This window comes from Phodopus roborovskii, unplaced genomic scaffold (genome assembly GCF_943737965.1).
Source record: "Phodopus roborovskii unplaced genomic scaffold, PHOROB, whole genome shotgun sequence".
NCBI classification, from domain to species: Eukaryota; Metazoa; Chordata; class Mammalia; order Rodentia; family Cricetidae; genus Phodopus; species Phodopus roborovskii.
Window position 1 is genome coordinate 20,815,112 of NW_026125052.1, and position 23,437 is coordinate 20,838,548.

General features: G+C 51.3%; 1 protein-coding gene across 1 annotated transcript; it reads left to right on the forward strand.

Moving 5' to 3' along the window:
* Positions 1 to 1,389: 1,389 nt before the first annotated feature.
* Kcnh6 (potassium voltage-gated channel subfamily H member 6) lies at positions 1,390 to 22,848 on the forward strand. Its single transcript, XM_051179062.1, has 13 exons — positions 1,390 to 1,528; positions 2,194 to 2,424; positions 8,118 to 8,279; positions 8,366 to 8,571; positions 11,019 to 11,444; positions 12,471 to 12,870; positions 13,775 to 13,974; positions 14,148 to 14,400; positions 17,573 to 17,766; positions 20,065 to 20,149; positions 20,732 to 20,888; positions 21,569 to 21,743; positions 22,507 to 22,848. The coding sequence occupies exons 1-13, from the start codon at positions 1,453 to 1,455 to the stop codon at positions 22,774 to 22,776; spliced, it is 2,835 nt and encodes a 944-aa protein (XP_051035019.1). The 5' UTR covers positions 1,390 to 1,452; the 3' UTR covers positions 22,777 to 22,848.
* The last annotated feature ends 589 nt before the right edge of the window (positions 22,849 to 23,437 follow it).

The window sequence follows — 23,437 nt, forward strand, 5'->3', positions numbered from 1 at the left end:
CTCAGCCACTGTGGCCGAGGTCCCCCACCAGGAATTGTGACTCTGTGTGGCAAAGGCACATCCAGCCCAGGACTCAAGCCTCTCGCCTGGACTACAGCAGAAGCCTCACTGAGCCTCCTTGGCCATCTCCCCTCCCCCATCCACTTTGTAAAATTTATTTTTGCCAGAATATTTCCTTCAAATGTCTTCAAATTTCCTTCTGAACATCAAACTGCTTAAGAACTCAGCTGTCCATCAATTGAATCTGGATGTTCACATTAGCCCTGGAAGCTGTTTCTCAATTATTATTATTTTTTCTGTATTCACCCCCTTTTCACTGATACCACCCTTGGGCCTTTGCCTAAGGTGCCTGCTCCACTTTGAATGCTTGCTACTAAGATGGCTCAAAATTGGACTTGGAACCTTCTGCAAAGTTCCAAATCCATCAAGGTGCTTAATGGACAGCGATCCTTCTTGCCTCCTCTCCAGAAAACCTTTTTTCAATAAACTTCATCTCATCCCAATTTGCTTCTTCTAGTGTATTCATTTTATTTTGTGTTATTTAGTTTTTGTTTTTCGAGACCAGGTTTCTCTGTGTAGCTTTGGAACCTGTCCTGGCACTCCCTCTGTAGAGCAGGCTGGCCTCGAACTCATAGAGATCTGCCTGCCTTTTAGTGTGTTCATTTATAATCAGCACTCAGACACTTTTATCAGTGGTCATTTGCTATTAGGCAGTTTTAGATTCGTTCCTCTTTGAAGACCTGCCTGTGCTCGAAGAGCTCTGAGGCGTCTGAAGAAGATGTGGAATAGAACATTTTTTTGTGTACCTTCATGTGTATGTATCCTACCTCATCTTCCTAGAATTCCCTAGAACAGGCTCTGGCTGGATTTTCCACCAGATGTGCATGGACACTGGTAACCTACTGGATGGTATTTGTGGGCAAGAAGCCCAAGTGTCCTATTGCCACAGTCAGGCCCAACAGTCAAACAAAAGGCTACCCGAAGCCCCTAACATCTTCTGCCCTCCCCTACCTGGGAAACTGCCCTTCAGTAGCAGAGAGGGTTCAAGGAGATGCTGAGGCCACTGGCCATTTGGACATGAGCGTAAGTTCTTCAGAGAATCTCAGGTCCAGGATCCCGGCCCCTCTCCCTAGGATGATTCAGAGCCCTTACTAAACCAGAGAAGTTGCCCAGTTCCGGGACCCCACCTTGCTGCGCTCTCTTGGCTTGTTTCAGCACCACGACGCGGACAGCTCCTGAGAGCTAGCCTCGTGAGGGAGGAGGCACGCTGAGCCGTGGGCGGGGGGAGGACCAGCGAGGGCGGAGAGGGCAGATGCTGGAGGGCGGGCGGGGCCCGACAGCCCTCCCCGGGGGCGGCGCCCACCCCAGCCCGAGGCCGCTGAGCCCCAGGACTGACGGAGACATCAGGAGCCAGGTCGCGGGTGACTCCCAGCAAGTGGCTGCTACAGAAAGATGCCAGTCCGCAGGGGCCACGTCGCTCCCCAAAACACTTACCTGGACACCATCATCCGCAAGTTCGAGGGCCAGAGTAAGTGTGAGGTTTGGGGATGTGGAGGACTATCTGCGTGCTGTTTGGATGGCTGGAGGAGCCAGACTTTACTAACTTTTGTTGGGATAAAAGGAAAAGGAGGTGAAGGGGAGGGTTGGGTTCTGAATTTTTCTTTTTATGTCCCCAACACCTCATATGTTCTCTGTCTGAGCAGAGTGCAGCTCTTATGCCTCCCACAGCAGTTTTGTTGGTGTCGCAAACCCTGGCCTCTGCTCTCAGTCACTGCCCAGACCATTCATGCCTTTCCTAGAGATTTGCTCGACTTCCTGCTTTTCACCCAATGAGCAGGACTGACTCCCAGAGGGTCATAGTCCTGCTTCCTGGTCCAGACCCCCTCCACTATCCCAGGAGTTCTGGGGCCTTCCCCCCCTTCTGACCCTAGCTGTGCCGGTCTTTCCACAGCCCCCCCCCCCCGCCTGACCCCTGCACCCCCACACTTCTGTCCCTTGCCACCTTCATGCTGCTCTGCACTCCCAGAAGGAACAACGTTCCCTCGGTCCTCCTGCTCTGACCTCCCTCACTCTGGTCCCCGCCTGTCCTGGCATGTAAATCCCCTTCTCAGTTGCCCTTGGACCCTATAATTTCTCTCCTGGCTACCCATTTCCGGCTGCCAGGGTCTTCCTAACGTCTACCTCTCACTCCAGGTCGTAAGTTCCTGATTGCCAATGCACAGATGGAAAACTGTGCCATCATTTACTGCAATGACGGCTTCTGCGAACTCTTTGGCTACTCCCGTGTGGAGGTGATGCAGCGACCCTGTACCTGTGACTTCCTCACAGGCCCCAACACTCCAAGCAGTGCTGTGTCCCGCTTGGCACAGGCCCTGCTTGGGGCTGAAGAGTGCAAGGTGGACATCCTCTACTACCGAAAGGACGGTGAGACACGGTTGGGCCAAGGGTTCTGCAGGCCCTCTTTCTCATTCGTCATAAAATGACCTGGGGAAGGGTCTGACCTGAGAGCCAAAGACAAATTCTATCCCCACTCTGGGCCTTGGTTTTGTTAGTAGAGGGAGGCAAGGAGCACAGGATGCCTGTCTTCTAAGGGACTTGAGACTGAGCTGGTACTGGTCTAGGACAGAGGTTCTTACTCCCCTTTTCCTCCTCCGTTTCCTGGCTACCCACTCCATCACCGTCAGCCCCAGCTGTTAAGTATCTGGGACGGAAATTAACCTTCCCTCATTTCTGTCTGCTCTGGGAATTAAGGAAGGAGCCAGCCCCCCCCCCCACACACACACAAAGGTCTCTAAGGCTAGCTAACGCATGGGGGCTGCTGGCTGGAACAAAAGAGTGGGCCTGGTACACTTAAGTCCAGCTCTTTGGGAAGATAGTCTTGGGTTTGCCTTAACCAGGTGATTTACCCAGAGGGACAGTGTGTTGTTACTGTTGCCCAAGTCCTCAGAGAGCACGACAAACACAAACCAGGAGCTAAGGACCAGCCCTTGCATCTCCCTCCTGGGGACAGGGTCCTGAGTGCATGAGAGTAGTGTGGATACAATCAGGAACTGAAACCCTGTTGGTAATCACCAGGGTCTCCCCACCCCAATCTGGTTCTACATTAGAACTACCTGGGGTATGTTCTGCAAAACATACCTTCCCTAGAGAGAGAGGCTGACTCAGAAGGTGCAAGATGAAGTCAGGCAGGTGTATCTGGAAAAAAAATCTCCAGTGGTTCTGACTTGCTGCTAATTTTAAGAACCACTGATTTAGATAACTCCCTTCATTTCATGGGTGTGGGAGGCCCTTTCCCAAGATCCCATTGTCAGTGGCAAACTGAAATCCTCCCTCAGAGATGTTTGTTCTGCGTAACCCTAAGAAAGAAAGGACCTCAATTCTCTCAATGCTTGGAGGCAGGAGTTTGGGGGAAAGAAATACTCAGAAGAAAGAAGCTACTCCATGGAAAAGAACATGAGGGCCATCAGAGTGCACATATAGGGTAGGCACCTCTAGAATTGGGACCAAGGAGTACTAAGCCCAAGTTCCAGAGGCTTGGTGTGTGCATGGAACATGAGTATGTGTGTGTGAGTGTATGTGTGTGTGTTTGTAGTGTGAGTGTGTGTGTGAGTGTGTGTGTGTGGTGTGTATAGTGTGTGTGAGTGTGTAGTGTGAATGTATGTGAGAGTGTGTGTGAGTGTGTTGTATAGTGTGTGTGAGTGTGTGTGAATGTGTGTGAGTATGAGTGTGTGTAGTGTGTGTGAGTGTGTGTATAGTGTGAGTGTGTGCGTGAGTGTGTAGTGTGAGTGTGTTGTGTGTGTTGTGTGTGTGAGTGTGTGTGTAGTGTGTGAGTGTGTGTGAGTGTGTGTGAGTGTGTGTGTAGTATGTGTGTGAGTGTCTGTGAGTGTGTGTGTGGTGTGTGTGTGAGTGTGTGTGTGTAGTGTGAGTATGTGTGTGTAGTGTGAGTGTGTGTGAGTGTGTAGTGTGTGAGTATATGTGTGAGTGTGTGTAGTGTGAGTGTGTTGTGTGAGTGTGAGTGTGTGTAGTGTGTGAGTGTGTGTGAGTGTGTGTGTGTAGTATGTGTGTGAGTGTCTGTGAGTGTGTGTGTGGTATGTGTGTGAGTGTGTGTGTGTAGTGTGAGTATGTGTGTGTAGTGTGTGTGAGTTGTGTATAGTGTGAGTGTGTGTGTGAATGTGTGTATAGTGTGAGTGTGTGCGTGAGTGTGTAGTGTGAGTGTGTGTGAGTGTGTGTGTGTAGTATGTCTGTGAGTATGTGTGTGGTATGTGTGTGAGTGTGTAGTGTGTGAGTATATGTGTGAGTGTGTGTAGTGTGAGTGTGTTGTGTGTGTGAGTGTGTGTAGTGTGTGTGTGTGAGTGTGTGTGTGTAGTATGTGTGTGAGTGTCTGTGAGTGTGTGTGTGGTATGTGTGTGAGTGTGTGTGTGTAGTGTGAGTGTGTGTGTGTAGTGTGAGTGTGTGTGTATGTTTATGGGCTTCTGGGGCTCCTCACCCAGATCCTGGCTCCTGCTGGCTGTCCCTTTCTGGCCTAGCCAAGTGAGTCACAGGTGGGAAGTGCTGTGATGGAGCCATAGAACAAGTAGGAGACCTCAAAGAGTCTGGCTTGGGTGGGCTGTGCTCACAGGGTTAACAAAGCCAGAATATTTTTAAAAGCTGTGACCTCGCCTCTTCACATCATTGCAAGGAGGAGGTGACAGCCAGGGGAGTGAGAAGGGTCCCAGAGGAACAACAGGAAATGCAGGTGGCAAGAGAGTAGGTCCATTCTGGTTCCCCCCAACCCCCTGTGGCCCCAGAGCTCTACCTGTACCGCAGAGAGTGAGGGGCAATCAGAGAGCCCTGGGGAGGTGAGGTCAGGGCTTTCAGACACTGTAGGTGCCTGGACAAAGGGCAGAGTTCAAAGCCAAGTCTTGGTCCCTGAGATCAAGATTGGGGTCTTCAGAAATTTGTCAAGGTTCTTTAGCCTACAGAAAGGACCCTGAGAACCTAGTCCTGGAGACTGACTTTGGGTAAAAAAGAGAGAATTATCCATATATCTGATGCTGCATAGCTCCAGTCTTCACCATTTCACCTTTAGGACTTCCTTGTCCTGGTATCTAAGCCTTTGGCTGCCTGGACCATCCTTAATTGACCTGAAACCAAGAAGAGGAACTGCATTGTCCTGAGGTGCTCAGATAACTTACGTTAACATTAACAGTCTACTCTGACCAGGTGGCTCTTTTCAAAAAGTCATATTCATATGCTTTGCACAATCCTGCCAAAAATCATGCTAATGGTGATTTCCTCTCTTTCAGCCCCGACTCCTAGCACCAGGAATCTGGGAAGGGGTCCTAAACACATCTCTAGTTCATTTATTTATAATCCCCCACCGTGCACACACACACACACACACACACACACACACTTACTTTTTGAGGCAGCTTCTATGTGTAGCCCTGGCTATCCTGGAACTCATTCTGTAGTCCAAACTGACCTCAAACCGAGAGATCCACCTGCCTCTGCCTCCCAAGTGCTGTAATCAAAGGCGTGGACCACCATGCCCAGCTTCCTTTTTCCCTTTAGAAGGGTAATCTACTAAAAACTCAAGTCACAGTCTATATCCACTGAGCTATGGTTGTGTGTCTGCATAGCCAGCTCACAGGCCAGCGTACTTGATAAAAATGACTCTTGTCAGAGAACTTTAGAAGCCAGGGCCTTTCCTCCATCTTTCTGTCAGGAAAGGAAACCCCTAACAGCTAAGCAAGGGAGACTGAGGCAGGGCTAGAATGAATAACTGTGCAGTGGGAGGCATAGGCAGTATCAGATGCTTCACTCCTACATCTCTGAGTGCCTTCACCAAGTCCTATCTACACTCTGATGAACCCACACCAGAGTCCCCTAGTCCCCAAGATAGATTAGAGGCTACCTGGAATTTCTGTAGTCTGGAGCCCTTGATAAGGACAATAGGCAAGGGTGAGGTCACCCACAAATGCCAGCGTGGGAAAGCCAGGAGCAGCACGATGCAGCCACCCTCCTGGTAGCATCAAGCTCACAGCATCAGCCCCAAAAGGCGCTCAGCCCAGTGCTGGGTGAGGTGTACATAAAGAGATTGGGGCAGGGCAAGGGGTGTGGGAGAGCATTTGCCTGGCGTGCATACAGTGCTGGGTTTCAAACTCAGACCGCCACAATGTAAAAGAGAGGGTGAAGGTCAGGGTGGGGAGGGGAAGGGATATGAGTCACGAGAAACAAGGTGAGCATAGCCAGGGGGTGAAAGAGCAGAAGCAGGGTGTTCTGGGCCAGACTGCCCCACTGAGAGGAACTCCTAGAAGGAAGAAACAGGCAGAGACTGGCTCTTCCTGCAGGGACAGAGCAAGGACACGGGCACAGTGCTATTCCTGAGCACAAACAAGGGCAATTCACTCCCTCTTTCACTGGCCCTGAGGGCCACAGGTTCAAGGATAGCCAGATTGGATTGCAGGTAGAGAAAGTACCCTGGCTTTTTCCAATCCATCTCGCCTCCCATCGACTACCAAAGTAGTCGGCATGATGGGCGGGACATAGAAAGCCATACAAGGACCCTGCTAACTTCCCAGATCTTACTGATACAAAGGTCCATTCATTCCAACACTGCATCAATGGGGTACAACCAGTTGGAGATAGCCCTGGCATAGAAAGTCTGGCACCTGCGCTTCTGCCCGGTTCTACCCCTTCCCCACCTGGTACTGGACTGACTTCCCCAGTGCCAGAGAGACTGAAAGCATAGTGTGGCCTTAGGGACAGGAACATCACCAGAGTCACTGGACCACTGTGAGCCCAGGAGTGGCTCAACAGGCAGGCAGTGTCTCTGGTGTGGATGTCTCTCTTGCGCCCGAGCAGCAGCTGGCAGATGGCTTCCTGGTGCCTAGGAGTCCAGGAATCTGATCTGGGAGATTCCTTGCTCCCTGGAGAAAAAGCAGGAGGGAGGATGCACCCCAGGTTCAAAAGTGAGTGCTAAGAAAGGCATCTGATGAGACTGGCCCCGTGGTCCCTCAGTAGCAATGCCCCCACCAGGCAGCTTGCATCCATTGTCCGCTCACATTCACTCAAGCTTGCTTTCTTCAGTTCATCTGCAATCCAGAGGCAGCAAACCTGCCCTCTGGGAAAACGAGCTTGGCTTTCTGATCTGCGTGGTCACCTGAGCCTGCTGTCCCTGGGGATCCTGCCTTTTGCAACTGACACCTAACAATAGTTTGAGTTAACACATGTAGTGCACCTAAGGGGTGTCCACTCCCAGGCTGGGCTCTGAGCTAGGCAGCGTTTTAACTCGTATTGGTCCATCTGCCAATGAGTCAATAGCGAGACTCTAGAGCAAGGAGAGGACAGTGTGGCCAGAGGCATAAGGTGCCAACAGATGGATCTGGGGCACTAAGATGTTCTGTTTCCAGAGTCCCTTCTCCCTCCCTCTTTAGCCCCTCAGGTCACTGCCCTGTCTACTCCTTGGTCCCAGCCTCTGCCTGGGGGCACATTCCAGCTCTCTCCTCAAAGATGAGGCCCTTCCCTTTTTTCCCAACCTCTTATCTGCTGAGAGTCTAGGGGTCCTCATCCCATGTCTCCCGCCAGCTCCAACAAATCAGTGTCTCAGAGCTCTCATTTGCCTGCTCCCAGGACCTCCTTAGGCCTAATGTGCCAATTGGCTCCCTGCCCAGCACTTGATGTGTTCCTAGCAATTCCCTTCCAGCATCAGGGAAGCAGGCATCTTTGTGGGATGGCTGTATGGGAGCTGAGCCCAGGGCCATCCAGAGCTACAGGAGGATAGCAAGCCCTCCCTCACCCCCCCCACCTAATCCACCCCCATCTGCTCAGTTTTAATTACCACAGAAGCAAACCTCAGGGCTAAGCCCTGAGCTGAGGGCTGAGCATGAACTGGACCTGATGCCATATTATCTCCTAATGAGCAGCTCTGTCCTGTGGAAGCTGGGGGGGGGGGGAGTGTAGACCTGCTGGACAGCTTCACCCACCCTCTGCCAAATAGCTCTGCTCACTGTCCAGGCCTCTCCTCTCTAGTGGATATCCTTCACTTGACCTTCACTCAGGCCCTTGCTTAGCCAGGCCACTACAGGAAGGGCCTCCTCGGTGACCGACCCTATCCCCAATAATGGGGTTTGCAGCCTCCAGCTTCCGCTGCCTGGTGGATGTGGTTCCGGTGAAGAATGAGGATGGGGCTGTCATCATGTTTATCCTCAATTTTGAGGACCTGGCCCAGCTCCTGGCCAAAAGCAGCAGCCGAACCCTGAGCCAGCGCCTGTTGTCACACAGCTTCCTGGGCTCTGGTAAGCACTGTCAGGTGATAACTGGTGAGAGAGAGTCAAGGCCACCACCCCGGCCCTGGCTGCTCTGACCCTGACCCTGCTTTCAGAGGGCTCTCACGGCAGGCCGAGTGGACAGGGGCCCGGCCCAGGCAGGGGCAAGTACAGAACCGTCAGCCAGATCCCACAGTTTACACTCAACTTTGTGGAGTTCAACCTGGAGAAGCACCGCTCGGGCTCCACCACAGAGATTGAGATCATTGCTCCTCACAAGGTGGTGGAGCGGACACAGAATGTCACTGAAAAGGTCACCCAGGTATGAGTCTGCAGGGCAGGGGTGGTGGGCTGTGTCAGACCTCCAGGGTCCCTTCCAAGGCCTCAGACTAAGTAGAGAGAGATGTGATTTGTCAAACCCCCTCACAACTTGGTCTAAGTGCTCCGCCTCCTCCTGTACGGTTTGAGTTACATTACGAAGGCCTGCCCTGAGACCAGAGCCCTGTGTCCCAGCTCCTGAAACCAGCAGAGGTTGAGATTAGCAAGGCCCATGAGCTCCTTCTAGGCCTGGAGATGCAGGAGGAGGAAGAAACACACGGGCCACCACAGGGCCTGCCTAAGGCTCTGCCATCACAAGGAAGGGGCGGCACAGAGGATCAAGACCAGACAGACAAAAGGAGAGGAAGTGGGGACTGTATGAGCCCTGCCCCAGCCAATGCCAGTGAATGGTGGTCACTTTCTACCTCACTATAGGATATTGCCTGACAGGCGGGGCTGTGCTGGTACCCCTGGCTAACTTTGAACAACCTCCTGGGGACCCACCCCTCTCTGCCCCTCCATTGCAGCTTTTTATCTGGTCAGCCCAAGGCAAATGTCCCTTCCTGGGTCCTCTGTTTCAACTGACCCCAAGTCCCGTCTCATGGGGCTTGTTGGCCTGATTCTTCCAGAGGGGAATGAATAGAACCCTGGTGGAGACTCGAGTGAGCAGGATCCTGGCACTGACTCACTATGTGACCTTGGACAAGGGACACCCCTACCTTTGGGCCTCAGAGCTTTCATATGCAGGAGAGAGTTAGGCCAAATGGTCTGCGAGGACCCATGGCCATTAAGGAGTGCCAACTCAAAAGACAGAATGAGCTTTGTTAAGCCATGGAGAAGAGCTGGGCATGGATGAGCAAGGGACTTCACAGGGGACAATCCCTTTCCTGCCCCTTGTCATCTGAAGCAAAGCCAGTGCCAGACCCCAGGTATGGAAGAGACAATTTAGCCTTACAGACAGGACTAAGAAAAGGCCTGGCAGAGAGGAGAGTTCTGACATCCCAGGGTGTGGCAACATGACCTGCTACTTTGCATCAGAGTTCCTGGTGCCAGGGATGCTTTGGTTTGGGTCCTGGTTGAAAGTCCACATGGACCCAGAGCTGGCTAGGTGAAGAGACACAAGCTACTGAGCTGAGTAACTATGGGGTCAGAGCTGCATATCAGAGTAGAGAAAAAAAATGAAAAAGTAAGGTCCAAGTCTATATGGGATCCCAAGTGGGTTCCTGGGAAAATAAACAAGGACAAAGGCTAATAGCTGGACACAGCAGAACTCTGTGGCTCCCATTGAGGGGGTCTGGACTACTTAATCTTGATGATCAGGACCACTTTAGCGGAAGTCAGTACTCAGGCTGATTTCTTTCTCCCCATGATCCCATGTACTGATGATCTAGTCTGCAAGATCAAACAAAGCCTTGCATGGCTGATTTCCTTGGAACACAACTGATGATGGAGGAGTCGGTGGTCAATCCTTCATCAATCCCATCCTTTTGGAACAGTGTCAAAGTAGGATGATAGAGTAGGGATGACCTAGAAGCAAACAGATACGTCTTGTTTACTCACAACCCTATGCAATTTGTTGTCCTGTCTTACACATGAGGGGACAGGGGCATCACAGGTTACATGGCTTGCCCCAAGGCACAGATGAAACAGATAGCAGCCCTGGAATTTAGCCTGGAGTGTCTGGCTTCAAAACATATGCCCTTCCTAATACCCCAGATGCCTTATTTCATGTTAAGCAGCTGGGCAGAGCCTGGGAATTGTTGGCTTCTGCCTTAGCAACTGCCCGTTGTTATAGTCTTGGAGGCAAGGGTATCAGGGATGAAAGGAAGCACTTTACAGAGTGTAATGACTCATGAGTGATATAGATGGAGCTCCATGGAGCCCAGGACCTGTTAAGTGTCCAGATAGGCTAAACTCCAACCCAAATTTAGCTCTTTCCATGGGATGCTCTGACAGTTGGTCCAGGAAAGACCCTCATTGGACCTTAGGAACGAAGACTCATCTGGAAGTGACTTGTTCCCATCAAGAACCCCAAACTTGGGTTGGGAGGTTAGCTCAATGATAGAACACTGATCTGCCATGTGTAATGAGGTCCTGGGTTTAATCTTTAACACTAAAACAAACAAAACCAGTAGGCCTCTAAAGCCTATTGAAGACAAACAGCCTACCAAACTCTCAATCCAGGATCTTCGTTAGAACATAATCAAGATGGTGCTAGGCCTGGCCCCGCTCACCCCAAGAGGGGCTGTCTCTGAGAATGCTTGTGAGCTTCCTTCGATCAACCATGTAGCAGAGCTGTGTTCACACCCGACCTCCTCCCTTCCTTTGTCACCCTGCCCTTAAAGACCCTTGTGACTTACCCACAGCTACTCCCCCTTCCCAGATCTTCCCCCTAGACCTGACTTACTCATGCTGCCCGTTTCCACTGACCATCCATGGCTTCCATCCCAGGTCCTGTCCCTGGGCGCAGATGTGCTGCCAGAGTATAAGCTACAGGCACCGCGCATCCACCGAGGTACCATCCTGCACTACAGCCCCTTCAAGGCCGTGTGGGACTGGCTTATCTTGCTTCTGGTCATCTATACAGCAGTCTTCACACCCTACTCAGCCGCCTTTCTGCTCAGCGACCAGGACGAATCACAGCGTGGTACCTGTGGCTATACCTGCAGCCCACTCACCGTGGTGGACCTCATCGTGGACATCATGTTTGTTGTCGATATTGTCATCAACTTCCGAACCACCTATGTCAACACTAATGATGAGGTGGTCAGCCACCCCCGACGAATCGCTGTCCACTACTTCAAGGGCTGGTTTCTCATTGACATGGTGGCTGCCATCCCTTTTGACCTGCTCATCTTCCGCACTGGCTCAGATGAGGTGAGCACACCTGATCCATGCCAGCAGCTATGCTGGCCCCTTCCCGCCTCACAGCTATGATGCCCATCATTGGTGCAGACCGCAAACGGAGACAGAGGAGCCTCAGACACCTGCTACCTCCCAGCCTCAGAGAAAGAGTGGCTATGTCTGCAGACATAGGAACCATCCTTCTGTCCCTCCCTCTTATCAAGCCCAATTAGAGGATTAGGCTGCCAGTTGGTCTAGAATTCTGCTTTCTGTGGGATGGATATATAGTCCTACTCCTATGTTAACTTGTGAGCCATTCTCACTGTGGAGTAGAAGGGGCTACACAGGCTGCATCCCTTCTTGCCTCGGCCCTTCTCTATGCCCACTCTGCTTCCTGCAGATAACATGAGAAATTTTCATGCCATTCTGCCTTCTGGGTTCCAGTCATTCTCCAATCACCCTGCCTATCCAACAGGGGACATCAAGTATACCCTACCTCCCAACCCCCCCCACTGAACCATCCCTAAGTCCTCCCCTCCCCTCTCTGCTGCCTCTTCCTACCCTGAGTAGCCTTCATCCCTACCTTTTCCCCAGCCTTTGCCCCCTCTACACAGCAGCTGGGGCAAGTCTCAGATCCCTTAGCCAACCCTGCCACACCTCACTCAGAATCTGCTATGGCTCCCAACACCTTTGGAGTTAAAACCAAGATCTTTCTGGATCCTCAGACCCAATGGAGTGGCCACACATCCTACCCAGACTCCTTTCTCTCTGTCCTGTCACCTCCTACTGTGAGCTTCAGGTGCAAGGTTATACTTGGTTTCCTGTATGGGCCATACCACTTCATACCTCCATGCCTCTGTGGTCCTGTATGAAGAGTTCCCATCCTTTCTCCCTTCGCTATGCCTGGAGAACTAGCTTCGCTCCCATGGTGCACTCCTGCATCATCGCTACGGAGCCTCCCCTGACCTGCTCCTGCTGACCTGATGTCTCCTTCTTGTCCCCACTGAACATTCTAGAGCTGACATCTCCCTGGCTTTCTCCACCTTTTCCTGCCCCCAGACCACCACTTTGATCGGGTTACTGAAGACGGCACGCCTCCTGCGGCTGGTGCGTGTGGCCCGGAAGCTGGACCGATACTCTGAATACGGAGCCGCCGTACTTTTCCTCCTCATGTGCACTTTTGCACTCATCGCACACTGGCTGGCCTGCATCTGGTACGCCATCGGCAACGTGGAACGACCCTACCTGGAGCCTAAGATTGGCTGGCTGGACAGCCTGGGCGCACAGCTTGGCAAGCACTATAATGGCAGCGACCCAGCCTCGGGACCGTCTGTACAGGACAAGTATGTCACAGCCCTCTACTTCACCTTCAGCAGCCTCACCAGCGTGGGTTTTGGCAATGTGTCACCCAACACCAACTCTGAGAAGGTCTTCTCTATCTGCGTCATGCTCATTGGCTGTGAGTGTGCTCTTGTGCTATGCGGGGTACCGCCCCTTGTGTACAAGTCGGTTTGTGGATATGCGTGTACCACTCATATAGAGATCTTAGCAACTGTTGAGACGCTGGTCTAGGCCAAGTCATTTGCAGGGCACACTGTAAAATAAAACATGGAGCCCTTGTTTAAAAATTATTTTTTTAAAAATTTAGGTGGTGACAGCTGAGAAATAACTTGGGCTCTTAGTACAGGCTGGGTGCCACGAAGCTGGTCCTACTGGCCACTCCCTTGAGCAGTCACAGAAGTCAAACCAAATTCCCTTAGGGGCCCAGGTCCCAGAGGAGAAGCCAAAGGTCTTGACTTTGTCGGAGACCCACAGCTAGGAAGTCTGTAGTCCCAGAGCCAGCCCAAGGGTCAGCTGGGAGGCTGGATGCTCACAGTCTTGACACAGAGCTCCCTGCCTCCCAAAACACCCCGGTTAAGAACTCTAGAGGTGGTGTGGAAATTTACACATTAAGTTGCCATGTTCAAAGTATTTAGAAAAACACAGGGAAACGAAAAGGGGGAGAAGGTGAAAATGAGAGGCCAATTGTTTTACCTGTATTATATTTTTGCAACTTGAAGGAGAAAACAAACTGAGCTTGCGCGGGGCGGGGGTGGGGGGTGTGCCCTAGTTTTTTGTTTGTTTGGCTTTTTTGTTGTTGTTTTTTCCGGCAGTAGTCTGGCCTCGGAGCCTGGGTGCCAGGTGGCACAAAGTAGAATGAGGAGGGCAGTAGCCCAAGGCCTTTGTCCCTGTGTGCACCAGTGCTGTCCTTGGCGCTTCTGCCCTCATCATGGACAAAGAGGGGTCCTTCTCCCGGGTTCTGCAAGGTCTGGGAAGCAGGAGTTACCCAAGATCCCCTCACTCACATCTCGCCCCGCCCCCAGCCCTTATGTACGCCAGCATCTTCGGCAACGTGTCGGCCATCATCCAGCGCCTGTACTCGGGCACTGCGCGCTACCACACGCAGATGCTGCGTGTCAAGGAGTTCATTCGCTTCCACCAGATCCCCAACCCGCTGCGGCAGCGCCTGGAAGAATATTTCCAGCACGCCTGGTCCTACACAAATGGCATCGACATGAACGCGGTGAGCCCTGCAGCCCTAATTGGGAGTGGGTGAGACCTGCTGTGTCTCATGCCCTGGGGGTGGTCCGGAGCCCAGTGCAGGCTGGCCCCCACCCCCACTCCACCCCACTCCTCCACACCACACCCATAGCCCCAGCTGTGCTCCGAGGGACTCGCCACGCCCCCCACCCGCAGGTGCTGAAGGGCTTCCCTGAGTGCCTGCAGGCCGACATCTGCCTGCACCTGCACCGTGCGCTACTGCAGCACTGCCCCGCCTTCCAAGGTGCCAGCAAGGGGTGCCTGCGTGCGCTCGCGGTCAAGTTCAAGACCACGCACGCACCGCCTGGAGACACGCTGGTGCACCTGGGCGATGTGCTCTCCACGCTCTACTTCATCTCTCGAGGCTCCATCGAGATCCTGCGCGATGACGTGGTCGTGGCCATTCTAGGTGGGTCATGGGGGTTGGCACAGCATTGAGGTTGGAGCGGCCCTAACCGGACCGCCTTCTTCCTAATAAATACCGTGGTATCTTTTACTGACCAACCATGGGCCAGGACAGAGAGCTTTTAAAAGGTGTTGTTGTTGTTTGTTTGTTTTTTAGTAATTTATTTTTTAGTAATTTAGTATTGTATTTTATGTACATTGAAGTTTTGCCTGCAAGTATGTCTGTGTGAGGGTGTTGGATCCCCTGGAACTGGAGTTACAGACGGTTGTTAGCTGCCTTGTGGGTGCTGGGACTGGAACCCTGGTCCTGTGGAAGAGGGATCAGTGCTTTTAACTGCTGAGCCATCTCTCCAACCCTTAAAGGTTTTTTGTTTTTGAATTTAATTTACTGATGGGGTAGACGCACAGCAGCAGGTCGAGGTCACAGAACAGCTTGGCCCATTTGCTCCTCCACCATGTAGTCTGTGGCAATCAAATTTAGGTTGTCAGACTTGGCCACAAAACCTTTAAATTTACTGAGCCATCTTGCTAATCCCAGAGAATTTCATAGCTAGTTCAAAGAATCCTCAACACAGCTCCTTGCCTATCATGTGACTCTTGGGCAAGTCTATTGACTTCAAGCACCTCAGAGTCCTCTATTTGCATCTTCCTTGTCCTTGACCCCAAGTCCCCAGCTCCGACTTCAGCTGTATCACCCAGGGCTGGCGCTACACTCTCATACACTTCACAGCTTCACCAGCCAGCCCCCTACTCCCACAGCCCAAGCCACAAGAGCCCTCAGGGCTGCCAGGTGCTGGTGGCGCACACCTTTAATCTCAGCACTCAGGAGGCAGAGGCAGGTGGATCTCTGTGAGTTCGAGGCCAGCCTGGTCTACAAAGCTAGTTCCAGGACAGGCTGCAAAGCAATACATAGAAATCCTGCCTCAAAAAACAAAACAAAACAAAACAAAAGACTCCTCAGAGCTGTGCCCCAGCCTCCGTGTCTCCTTAGATTTAAACAGGTAGACTGTCGGGCATGTGGCTCAGTTAGTAGAGCGCTTGCCTAGCATTCAGAAAAGTCTGGGTTCCATCTCCAGCACTGCTTTAATCAGGTATGGTGACACATGCTCAAAGCTAGTCTAGGCTCTAAGAGACCCTGTCCAAAAAAGTAAAATAAAATTTAAAAAAGCCAGACCAAGTGCAATAGATCCCAACTTGACACCTTCACTATTCCTCAAAGGCAGCCTCTTCAGCATCCCCTACCCTCCCATTGTCCGGACTAAAGCCAACTACAGGGGCATCCTGCCAGGTTCCGTTCCTCTGCCCCCATCATGCAGAGAGCACTCTTTCCGTTACTGACAGGTCTGTTTTCTACACCAGCCTCTACTGGGTCTTGCCCTCCTGGACAGGTGCCAGGAGCTCTGTCGTGTGGCCTTCATTAGGTCCATCCATCCTCAGTGCTTCTGCCTTCTGAAAGCCAAGTGATTCACGTCTGCACAGGCTCCTCTTCACTCAGAACCCTTCCATAGGTCCCTAAGGTCTGCAGACAAATGTAAACCCCCGAGTCCACCCAATCAAGTCTCTCCTGGAGTCCACGCTCCCTCCCCTAGTACCCCACGATGCAGCTAGGCAACCCTTTCCCATCACCCTGTGACTCCAGAGCCTGGGTTCACGCTGCCACTCTGTCTTCAGAGCCCACCCTGTACCTGGTAGGCAGACCCAGTCTTTCTCCAGTCTGGCCTACAGCATGGGCTCTGCTGTGAGTCCTTTCCTTTTATCTAAGCCATATTACAAATGCCACCTGCATGGGAGGAATAATTAATATTAATAATTAAGAAGCTGGTCCAATTTAAGTTTCAGTGAGAGACAAGAAATCCTCTCGTCTTGTCCTGAGTAGAAATAGACATTAGATCCCAATTTTTCCTGTGTTAAAAAATAAGGGTTGGTATGACATTGCCCAGATACCCAGGGTTCCATGTGTGAGCCTGGCAAGTCCCTTCTTTCTCTAAGCCCCAGCCCCCTCCCTTCCATCCTGTTCACTTGGTGGCACATGCCTAGGCTCCACTGATCCCTCTGTCTGTGCTAAACTATTAGTGTCCTTTGTACAGTGCCACAAGGCTGAGGAGGCTGGACTTATCTGGGAGCCAAAGGAGTGAAAGAAACCATGGTCCCTGGAAATTGTGACTCTGGCTCCTCTTCCCTCAGCCTTGACTATGCAGGGATGACCACATTCTATTTCTTATGCCCAAATTCCCTTCCTCCTTGATCCTCTTGGAATTTTACTCCTTTTGAATTCGGAAGCCTTCCCTGATTTAACAATGCTAGGCAGGATGAGCCCCTCCCTCTTTCGTGGCCCATAGTTCTCGGCTGCATCCAATTCTAAGAGAGCTAATTCTGTAAGCTTGGCAACTTAAGCCTTTCAGGGGTTTGAAGGGCTCCTCATGGACGAGCTCTCACTCATGCTTACATCCCATGGCCAGCATAGTTCCTGGCTTTGAGTGTCACCTACCTTGACCATCTACCCCATGCCCACCCTGAGATTCCATAGCTCCTTGTGTCTTACACTGACCTAGCCTGGGGCCTCTTGCTTTGAGGGATACTTTCTAAAACCCGCCACCTCTGCCCCCTGCAAACAGTGGAGTAGGTGGCACCATTGTGCCCATTTGAGGGTTGAAGACACTCAAGTACAGACAGGAGGTAGCTTCCCAGGGTTCTCCTGCCAGAGCCATACTGCCTCTTCCCTGCTTGCACAATGGAGAGTAAGAAGACAAAGAAACAGAAGCTCCAGGCCCTGCCCAGGGGTTCTGGAAGCTTCCATCCTGGGGTCCTCTGTCATCTACTCTGTGGGCCCAGGGGAGCAGAAGGAAATAGGAACCTCTAGTGTCATTGACTGCCTACTGGACCCTGGGCCAGAACGGGAACTGTGCTAAAGAGCATAAACAACAACAAAAAAGGACATTCTAGTGGAAGGGGTTCTGAGGGGCGGAGACAAAAAGAGAACCCACCTTCTCGGGGCAGGAGCAGCTGAGGGAATCCGAGGCAATGTGCACGCTGTCCTCAGACCTCCCCCCCAGCACCAGGTCCCAGCTCTGTGGGATCTCTGGGGTGGGAGGTAGGAAGATCACAGTCAAGGGGCCCGAGAGAAGGTCTTCATAAGAAGCCAGGCCCTGGAGAGACCACTGTTCTTCCGGCTGCAGGAAAGAATGACATCTTTGGGGAGCCTGTTAGTCTCCAGGCCAGGCCAGGCAAATCTAGCGCGGATGTACGTGCCCTGACCTACTGTGACCTGCACAAGATCCATCGAGCAGACCTGCTGGAGGTGCTGGACATGTACCCCGCCTTTGCAGACACCTTCTGGAATAAGCTAGAGGTCACCTTCAACCTGCGGGACGTGAGTCTGGGCCTGTGGGTCAGGGTGGTGGTGGTTCACAGAGAGCTGGTTGTGGATAGCATCCAGCCAGCCTGCTAAGGAGTTGATTTGCCTGTTCTAAGGGACTCATTTGGCCACTGCTTCTTCCCTTCGACTCCTCCTGCATCCTTTGCTGGGATGTTCTATACCTACTATGGCCAACATAGCATTAACTAGATAGCTACCACTAGATTGCTCCCATTTAATGAGCAGCTATTGTGAGCTAAGTCAGGCTTCTTTTAGGTTGTTTTATTTAAGCTTGTCCTTGCATGTGAATGTTCTTATCTCCATTATCTAAATGAATAAGGATCAGATAGGGTAAGTAAGTGGGCCAGAGTCATATGGCTAGTAAATAGAAGAGCCAAAAAATATGAATTCAAGTTGTCTGGCTTTAAAACCAGGCTTTCCCATCACATGGCACTAAGCTTTAAAACAAGCAAACAAAAAAAGATGGGCTCTGACACCCAAAGGGCCCATGGTGCCAGGCATAATGATACAGTTGTCTTTAATCTTAGCACTCAACAATCCAAGAGAAATAAAGTGACATTCATTTAAAGAGCCAAAGAAATCATAAGGGTAAACAAGAGACATTCAATTTCTGGGGTATCTTAGTTAGGATTAGTATTGTTGTGATAAAACACCATAACCAAAATCAAGTTGGGGAGCAAAGGTTTATTTCATCTCATAGCTTGTAGTTCACCATCCAAGAAAGTTGGTGCAGGAGCCTGGAATCAGGAGCTGATGCAGAGGCAGTGGAAGAATGCTGCTTAATGGTTTTCTCCCATGATTTGCTCAGCCTGCTTTCATATAGCACCCAGGACCACCAACCCAGGGATGGCACAGCCCACAGAGAGCTGGGCTCTCACACATCAAGCAGGATGATGCACCATTGGCTTGCCCACAGGACAATTTGGTGGGGGTCATTTTCTCAATTAAGGTTTCCTCTTCCCAAATGACTCTAGCTTGTGTCAAGTTGACGTAAAACTAGCTAGTACATCCAGTTCGCCAAGGAGGGTGAGCACTACAGGTTCAATGGAAGGTTCTGAGAGCCCTTCCTGGAGGGAGAGTCTGAAATCAACTAATAAGAAAGAGGGGAGGGACTTGCTGTCGGGGTACCATGGCTTAGGTTGGGCACCGAGCCTTCACACCTCCATTATTTGTTGACTACCATCCTCCAGCCTCGGGAGAAGGGATCTCATGGTCTAGGCCTGGCATACAGCTTCTAGAGCAGCAGTTCTCAACCTGTGGGTTGCAACCCTTTTGGGGATGAAATGACCCTTTCTCAGAGGTCACCTAAGACTATTGGAAAACACAGATATTTACATTATGATTCATAACAGCAGCAAAATTAATTGTGAAGTAGCAACAAAAATAATTTTATGGCTGGGGATCACCACAACATGAAGAACTGTATTAAAGGGCTTCAGCGTTAGGAAGATTGAGAACCACTGTTCTAGAGGGTGTGCTAAGGTACATTTTCTTACTATGATTGTCCCTCCCCATGTTGTTCCCTCTGTGACTCTCTGTCCTCTTCTTGAACTGCACAAGAGTCATCCAGTAAGTACCCTGCTTGGTTAGCCTAGCTATTGGAAGCCATCTGGTGACCTTTGTGTCTAGCGACTGGACACTAGGGCAGAAGAGATGTGGTCTCCGTGGTCTTAGCTGGCCTGAGTCAACTGTAACCCCAAGGTGCCCTCAAGTCTCATGGTGCCAGAAAGGGGGAAGCCAAGAATGCTACCATGGATACCACTAGATTAGAGGTTCCAGACCCAATCTTCACCAAAAGACAGTACTCACTGGCCCAGGCTGAGGCGTGAGGTGCTAGGACACTGGAGAAAAGGTGAATAAAGTGCTGTTCACCCCCAAGTCTTGCTATTCATAGGACCTCTAAGGACTTTTCTAGGGGACTCTACTTGGTCACCCAGTGTGAAGTCATCAACTCCAAACCTGTTCCTCTGCTGGAGGTCCTCTTAGCAGAACACCTACAGGAAGCCAACTAGATCTCCCATGGAGTCCAGACACATGTCTTTACTTTTTCATCCAGCTGTTACAGGGGCCAGAGAGGGAAACTGGGGACAGGGAGGAACAAAAAAAAAAAAAAAAAAAAGAAGAAGAAGAAAGAAAGAAGAAAAAGAGAGAGAGAGGGAGACAGAGGGAGACAGACAGAGAGAGAGAGAGAGAGAGAGAGAGAGAGAGAGAGAAAGAGAGAGAGAGGAGAGAGAAAGAGAGGCCCTGTCCCAGCTTTGGTCCCTGTTACTTGTTGCTCTTGTTCCCTACAAGGCAGATGGGGGTCTCCAGGCATCACCCCGACAGGCCCCAGGCAACCAAGAACCCCAAGGCTTCTTCATCAATGACAGCCAGTCAGGTGAGTTCAGACAGTCCCTGCCCAGGGCCTCGCCCTGTCTCCATCCCCTCTTAGTGTCCCCTCTGTTCTGCCTCTCCTTGAAAGAGGGTTTCTCAGCCACTCTGTGGCAGGGGACGATTCTTCCTTGGACAAAGGGATAGAAGCCTTTATCCCTCTTCCCAGCCCTGCTGGCCTGTGTCCTCTGAGTGAGAGAGGGAGAGCTCACTGATTGCTGGGCACTGCTTTTGGAGCTGGGGACTAGCCAAGTGCCTGAGGTTCTGTATCAAGGTACCAGGAGATCCCTACACCTCCTCAGGCTGCAGCTCTATGAGCAATGAGACCGGAGCAAGGAATCCCTACCCTGACCAGTCCATTTAAGCTGAGCGCCCCCCAACCCCGCTCCCCTCCCAGGGATATACCCAGTTGGGTCCTGGAAGCCAGACTTCCATAAAAACAGGACCTTGTCCTCAGAGCTCTCAGACAAGAAGAGCCACTCCCCACTCTGTATTCACATGACAAGTAGGGAGAGCACTTGGGTTCTGGTGAGAAGCAACAGGCCTGTGGAGTCAGACATAGCCAAGGCTATCCCCTTCCCTCCTGAAGGTGCAGCCCCTTCCCTGAGCATCTCAGACACATCTGGGCTTTGGCCTGAATTGCTACAGCAAATGCCTCCGAGTCCTCCGAACCCACAGCAGAACCTGGATTGCTGGCCTCAAGAGCTAGGCTCTAAGTTAGAGCAGCTCCAGGCCCAGATGAACAGGTGAGAGCCTTTCTGGCAAGGGTGGGGCAGCTGCAAAGAATGTAGCTGGGTGTGAGCGCCACCTCCTGGTATTTTAGGGACATTGCTAGGTGCCTGGTTGGGTTTTAGAATGGCAAACCCATTTACCATAGGTTTCTAATTCTATGTCACTAAGCATAACTTCTTGGATGGTTTCCTCCAGCAAACCTGAGTATTTGCCAAAGAACTATCTTGGGGAAAGCAACACATCCATGTGCAATAACAAACCACAGAGGCTCTTGGAAAAGGGATGTTTCCTGTGAATGACATAGTAAAGACTTGAAGGCAAGGATGGCAGTCCTAGGTTCAAAATATGTCTGTGTAACTCATAAGCTAAAGTGTGAACAAGCTCTGGGCATATCAGCTTGGTGCCTCAGTTTGCCATATCATAAAATGGGTAAAATTAGAATACCTACTCGAAGCATCATTAGGACTGAATGTGGTATGAACCACACCTAGTCCCTGGTGCCATGAAAGATAAGGGTGTGCTAAAGGGAATTTGGGCAAGGGCTGTGGATCCTAGTGGGTAAATTTCTTCAGGTAGGCCTCAGACTGCCATTTCACTCAGTGGGAAGGGGTCAGATCACAAAATTGAGAGGTTTCTTCAGGATCTGAGCTGCGCTCAGAACCCTGACTTTAACCATGTCTGCTCTGTTTGGCAGACTAGAGTCCCGCATGTCCTCAGACCTCAGCCATATCCTACAGCTGCTTCAGCAGCCACAGGGCCACACCAGCTACATCCTGGGAGCCCCTGCCTCCAGTGACCTGGCCTTGTTTCCTGAAACTTCAGTGACTCGGAGTCCAGAGCCCAGGCTTCTGGTGGGACATCCTGCACAGGTGCGAGATGAGGGAATCCCCAGGATTTCCCTGGGAACAGCTGCATGATTCTCCTACCCTCACCTCAGCCTCCATGTGTCTGTGGTAGGATTAGAAGCTGTATCTCCTGCTGTCCTTTTATAGTCTACATCACCCGATGGAGCAGCGTGCACAGAATGCTGGCAAAGTCCTGCCTGTGATCACAGACCCCACAGCTCAGACAGGGATATCAAGACCCGGGGGTCCCCCCATCTCCCTGAGGAGGAGCAGGGTAGAGAGCTCTTTCCAGTTCCCATCTAAGAGGTCAAAGTGGATCAATATCCAGCTTAGAGGAGATGGCTCGGTTGGGAAAGTGCTTGTCGTGCAAGTATGAGGACCTGAGTGTGATCCCTACCACCCATAGAAAAAGCTGGATGTGGCAGTATATACATGTAATTCCAAGGCTGGGGAGGTAAAGACAAGTAGATTCCTGGAGTTCACTGGCTAGCCAATCAGACACAGTTGACAAGCCCCAGGACCTTGTGAGAGACCTTTTCACAAAGGGTAAGGCAGACATCTCCTGTGAAACAGCATTTATGTACTCATGCACTACATACACACTCACTCACTCATATATACACAACACTCGTGTGTGTGTGTGTGTGTGTGTGTGTGTGTGTGTGTGTGTGTATGTGTATGTATGTGTACACACAAAATGAAGAAATGTCTAGCCTGACGCCTGACCTGGAGGTGGAGGTTGGACTCCACATACAGTATACCTCCTTCTCTTTTGCTTCTCTCCCAGACCCTAAGCTATGGTGACTTCGACAAACATATTCAGAAGCCCAGGATGAGTCACTTGGCTGTGGCAATGAACCAAACTCTCATACCATCCTCAGAACAAGAACAGCCTGAGGGGCTCCTGTCACCTCTGGCCTCATCTCTCTGTTCCCTGGAAACACAGGGACTCATCAGTGGTCCCCGTTTTCCCTCCCTTCCTGAACACCTCAGCTCTGTTCCCAAGCAGCTGGAGTTCCAGAGACACGGTTCAGATCCTGGCTTCACAAGGAGTTAGAGCCATTGGGTACCAAGATAAGAGCCACCATGAGGGGACTGAAATACAGTGAGGAGGGAGTTAAGCCTCTTGGGGGAGCCAGACAGCTCTTGCCTGGAACTCTGAAAACCATTTTCTCAGAGAAACTGGACTGGTGAGACAGGTGAGGGCTTGAGCAGAGAGGCTCAGGACCCCAGCCCCCTCGGGGTTCCATGTAATCAACAAGCCAGGCAGAGGGTTGCTTCAAAGCATCAGGAAAGAAGGAAGGTTTCTGATCTTGAGTCTTGCTTGGGGCTGCATGCGAGCACCTCCCAGCTCAGAGTCATCCTTTCTCTCAAGAGTCTAGAACCAAGCAGAGCAGAGCAGACCTTTCATCAAAAGCCTCTCATCTGAGCCCAGGAGTCTCACCTCCTCACGCTATCTCCAGATGAAGGAAACAGAGTATCTGTAGAGATTCATGACAATAGTCAGTGTTAGTTCAGCACTCCGCCATCCTGCAGATAGTAGTTTACCTAACCCTTAAGACAACCTCGGGGAGTGGGCATTAAAGTCCTCACAGGGTTAGTACTTACCAGAGTGTGGGTGGCCTTCCGGCCACGTCAGTATTGTTCTGCTTTCTGATCTGATATGGGCACATGGATCTGTTCAGTTTAGAAAAATGTGTGCACTCCCATATATGAAT

What these genes read in the sequence shown, in the direction of transcription:
- Kcnh6 (XM_051179062.1), top strand. Translation starts at nt 1,453, where the DNA reads ATGCCAGTCCGCAGGGGCCACGTCGCTCCCCAAAACACTTACCTGGAC. An exon ending in ACACAGCTTCCTGGGCTCTG is followed by an intron (nt 8,280 to 8,365) that starts GTAAGCACTGTC and finishes CCCTGCTTTCAG; the next exon opens with AGGGCTCTCACGGCAGGCCG. An exon ending in TGGTGGGACATCCTGCACAG is followed by an intron (nt 21,744 to 22,506) that starts GTGCGAGATGAG and finishes CTTCTCTCCCAG; the next exon opens with ACCCTAAGCTATGGTGACTT.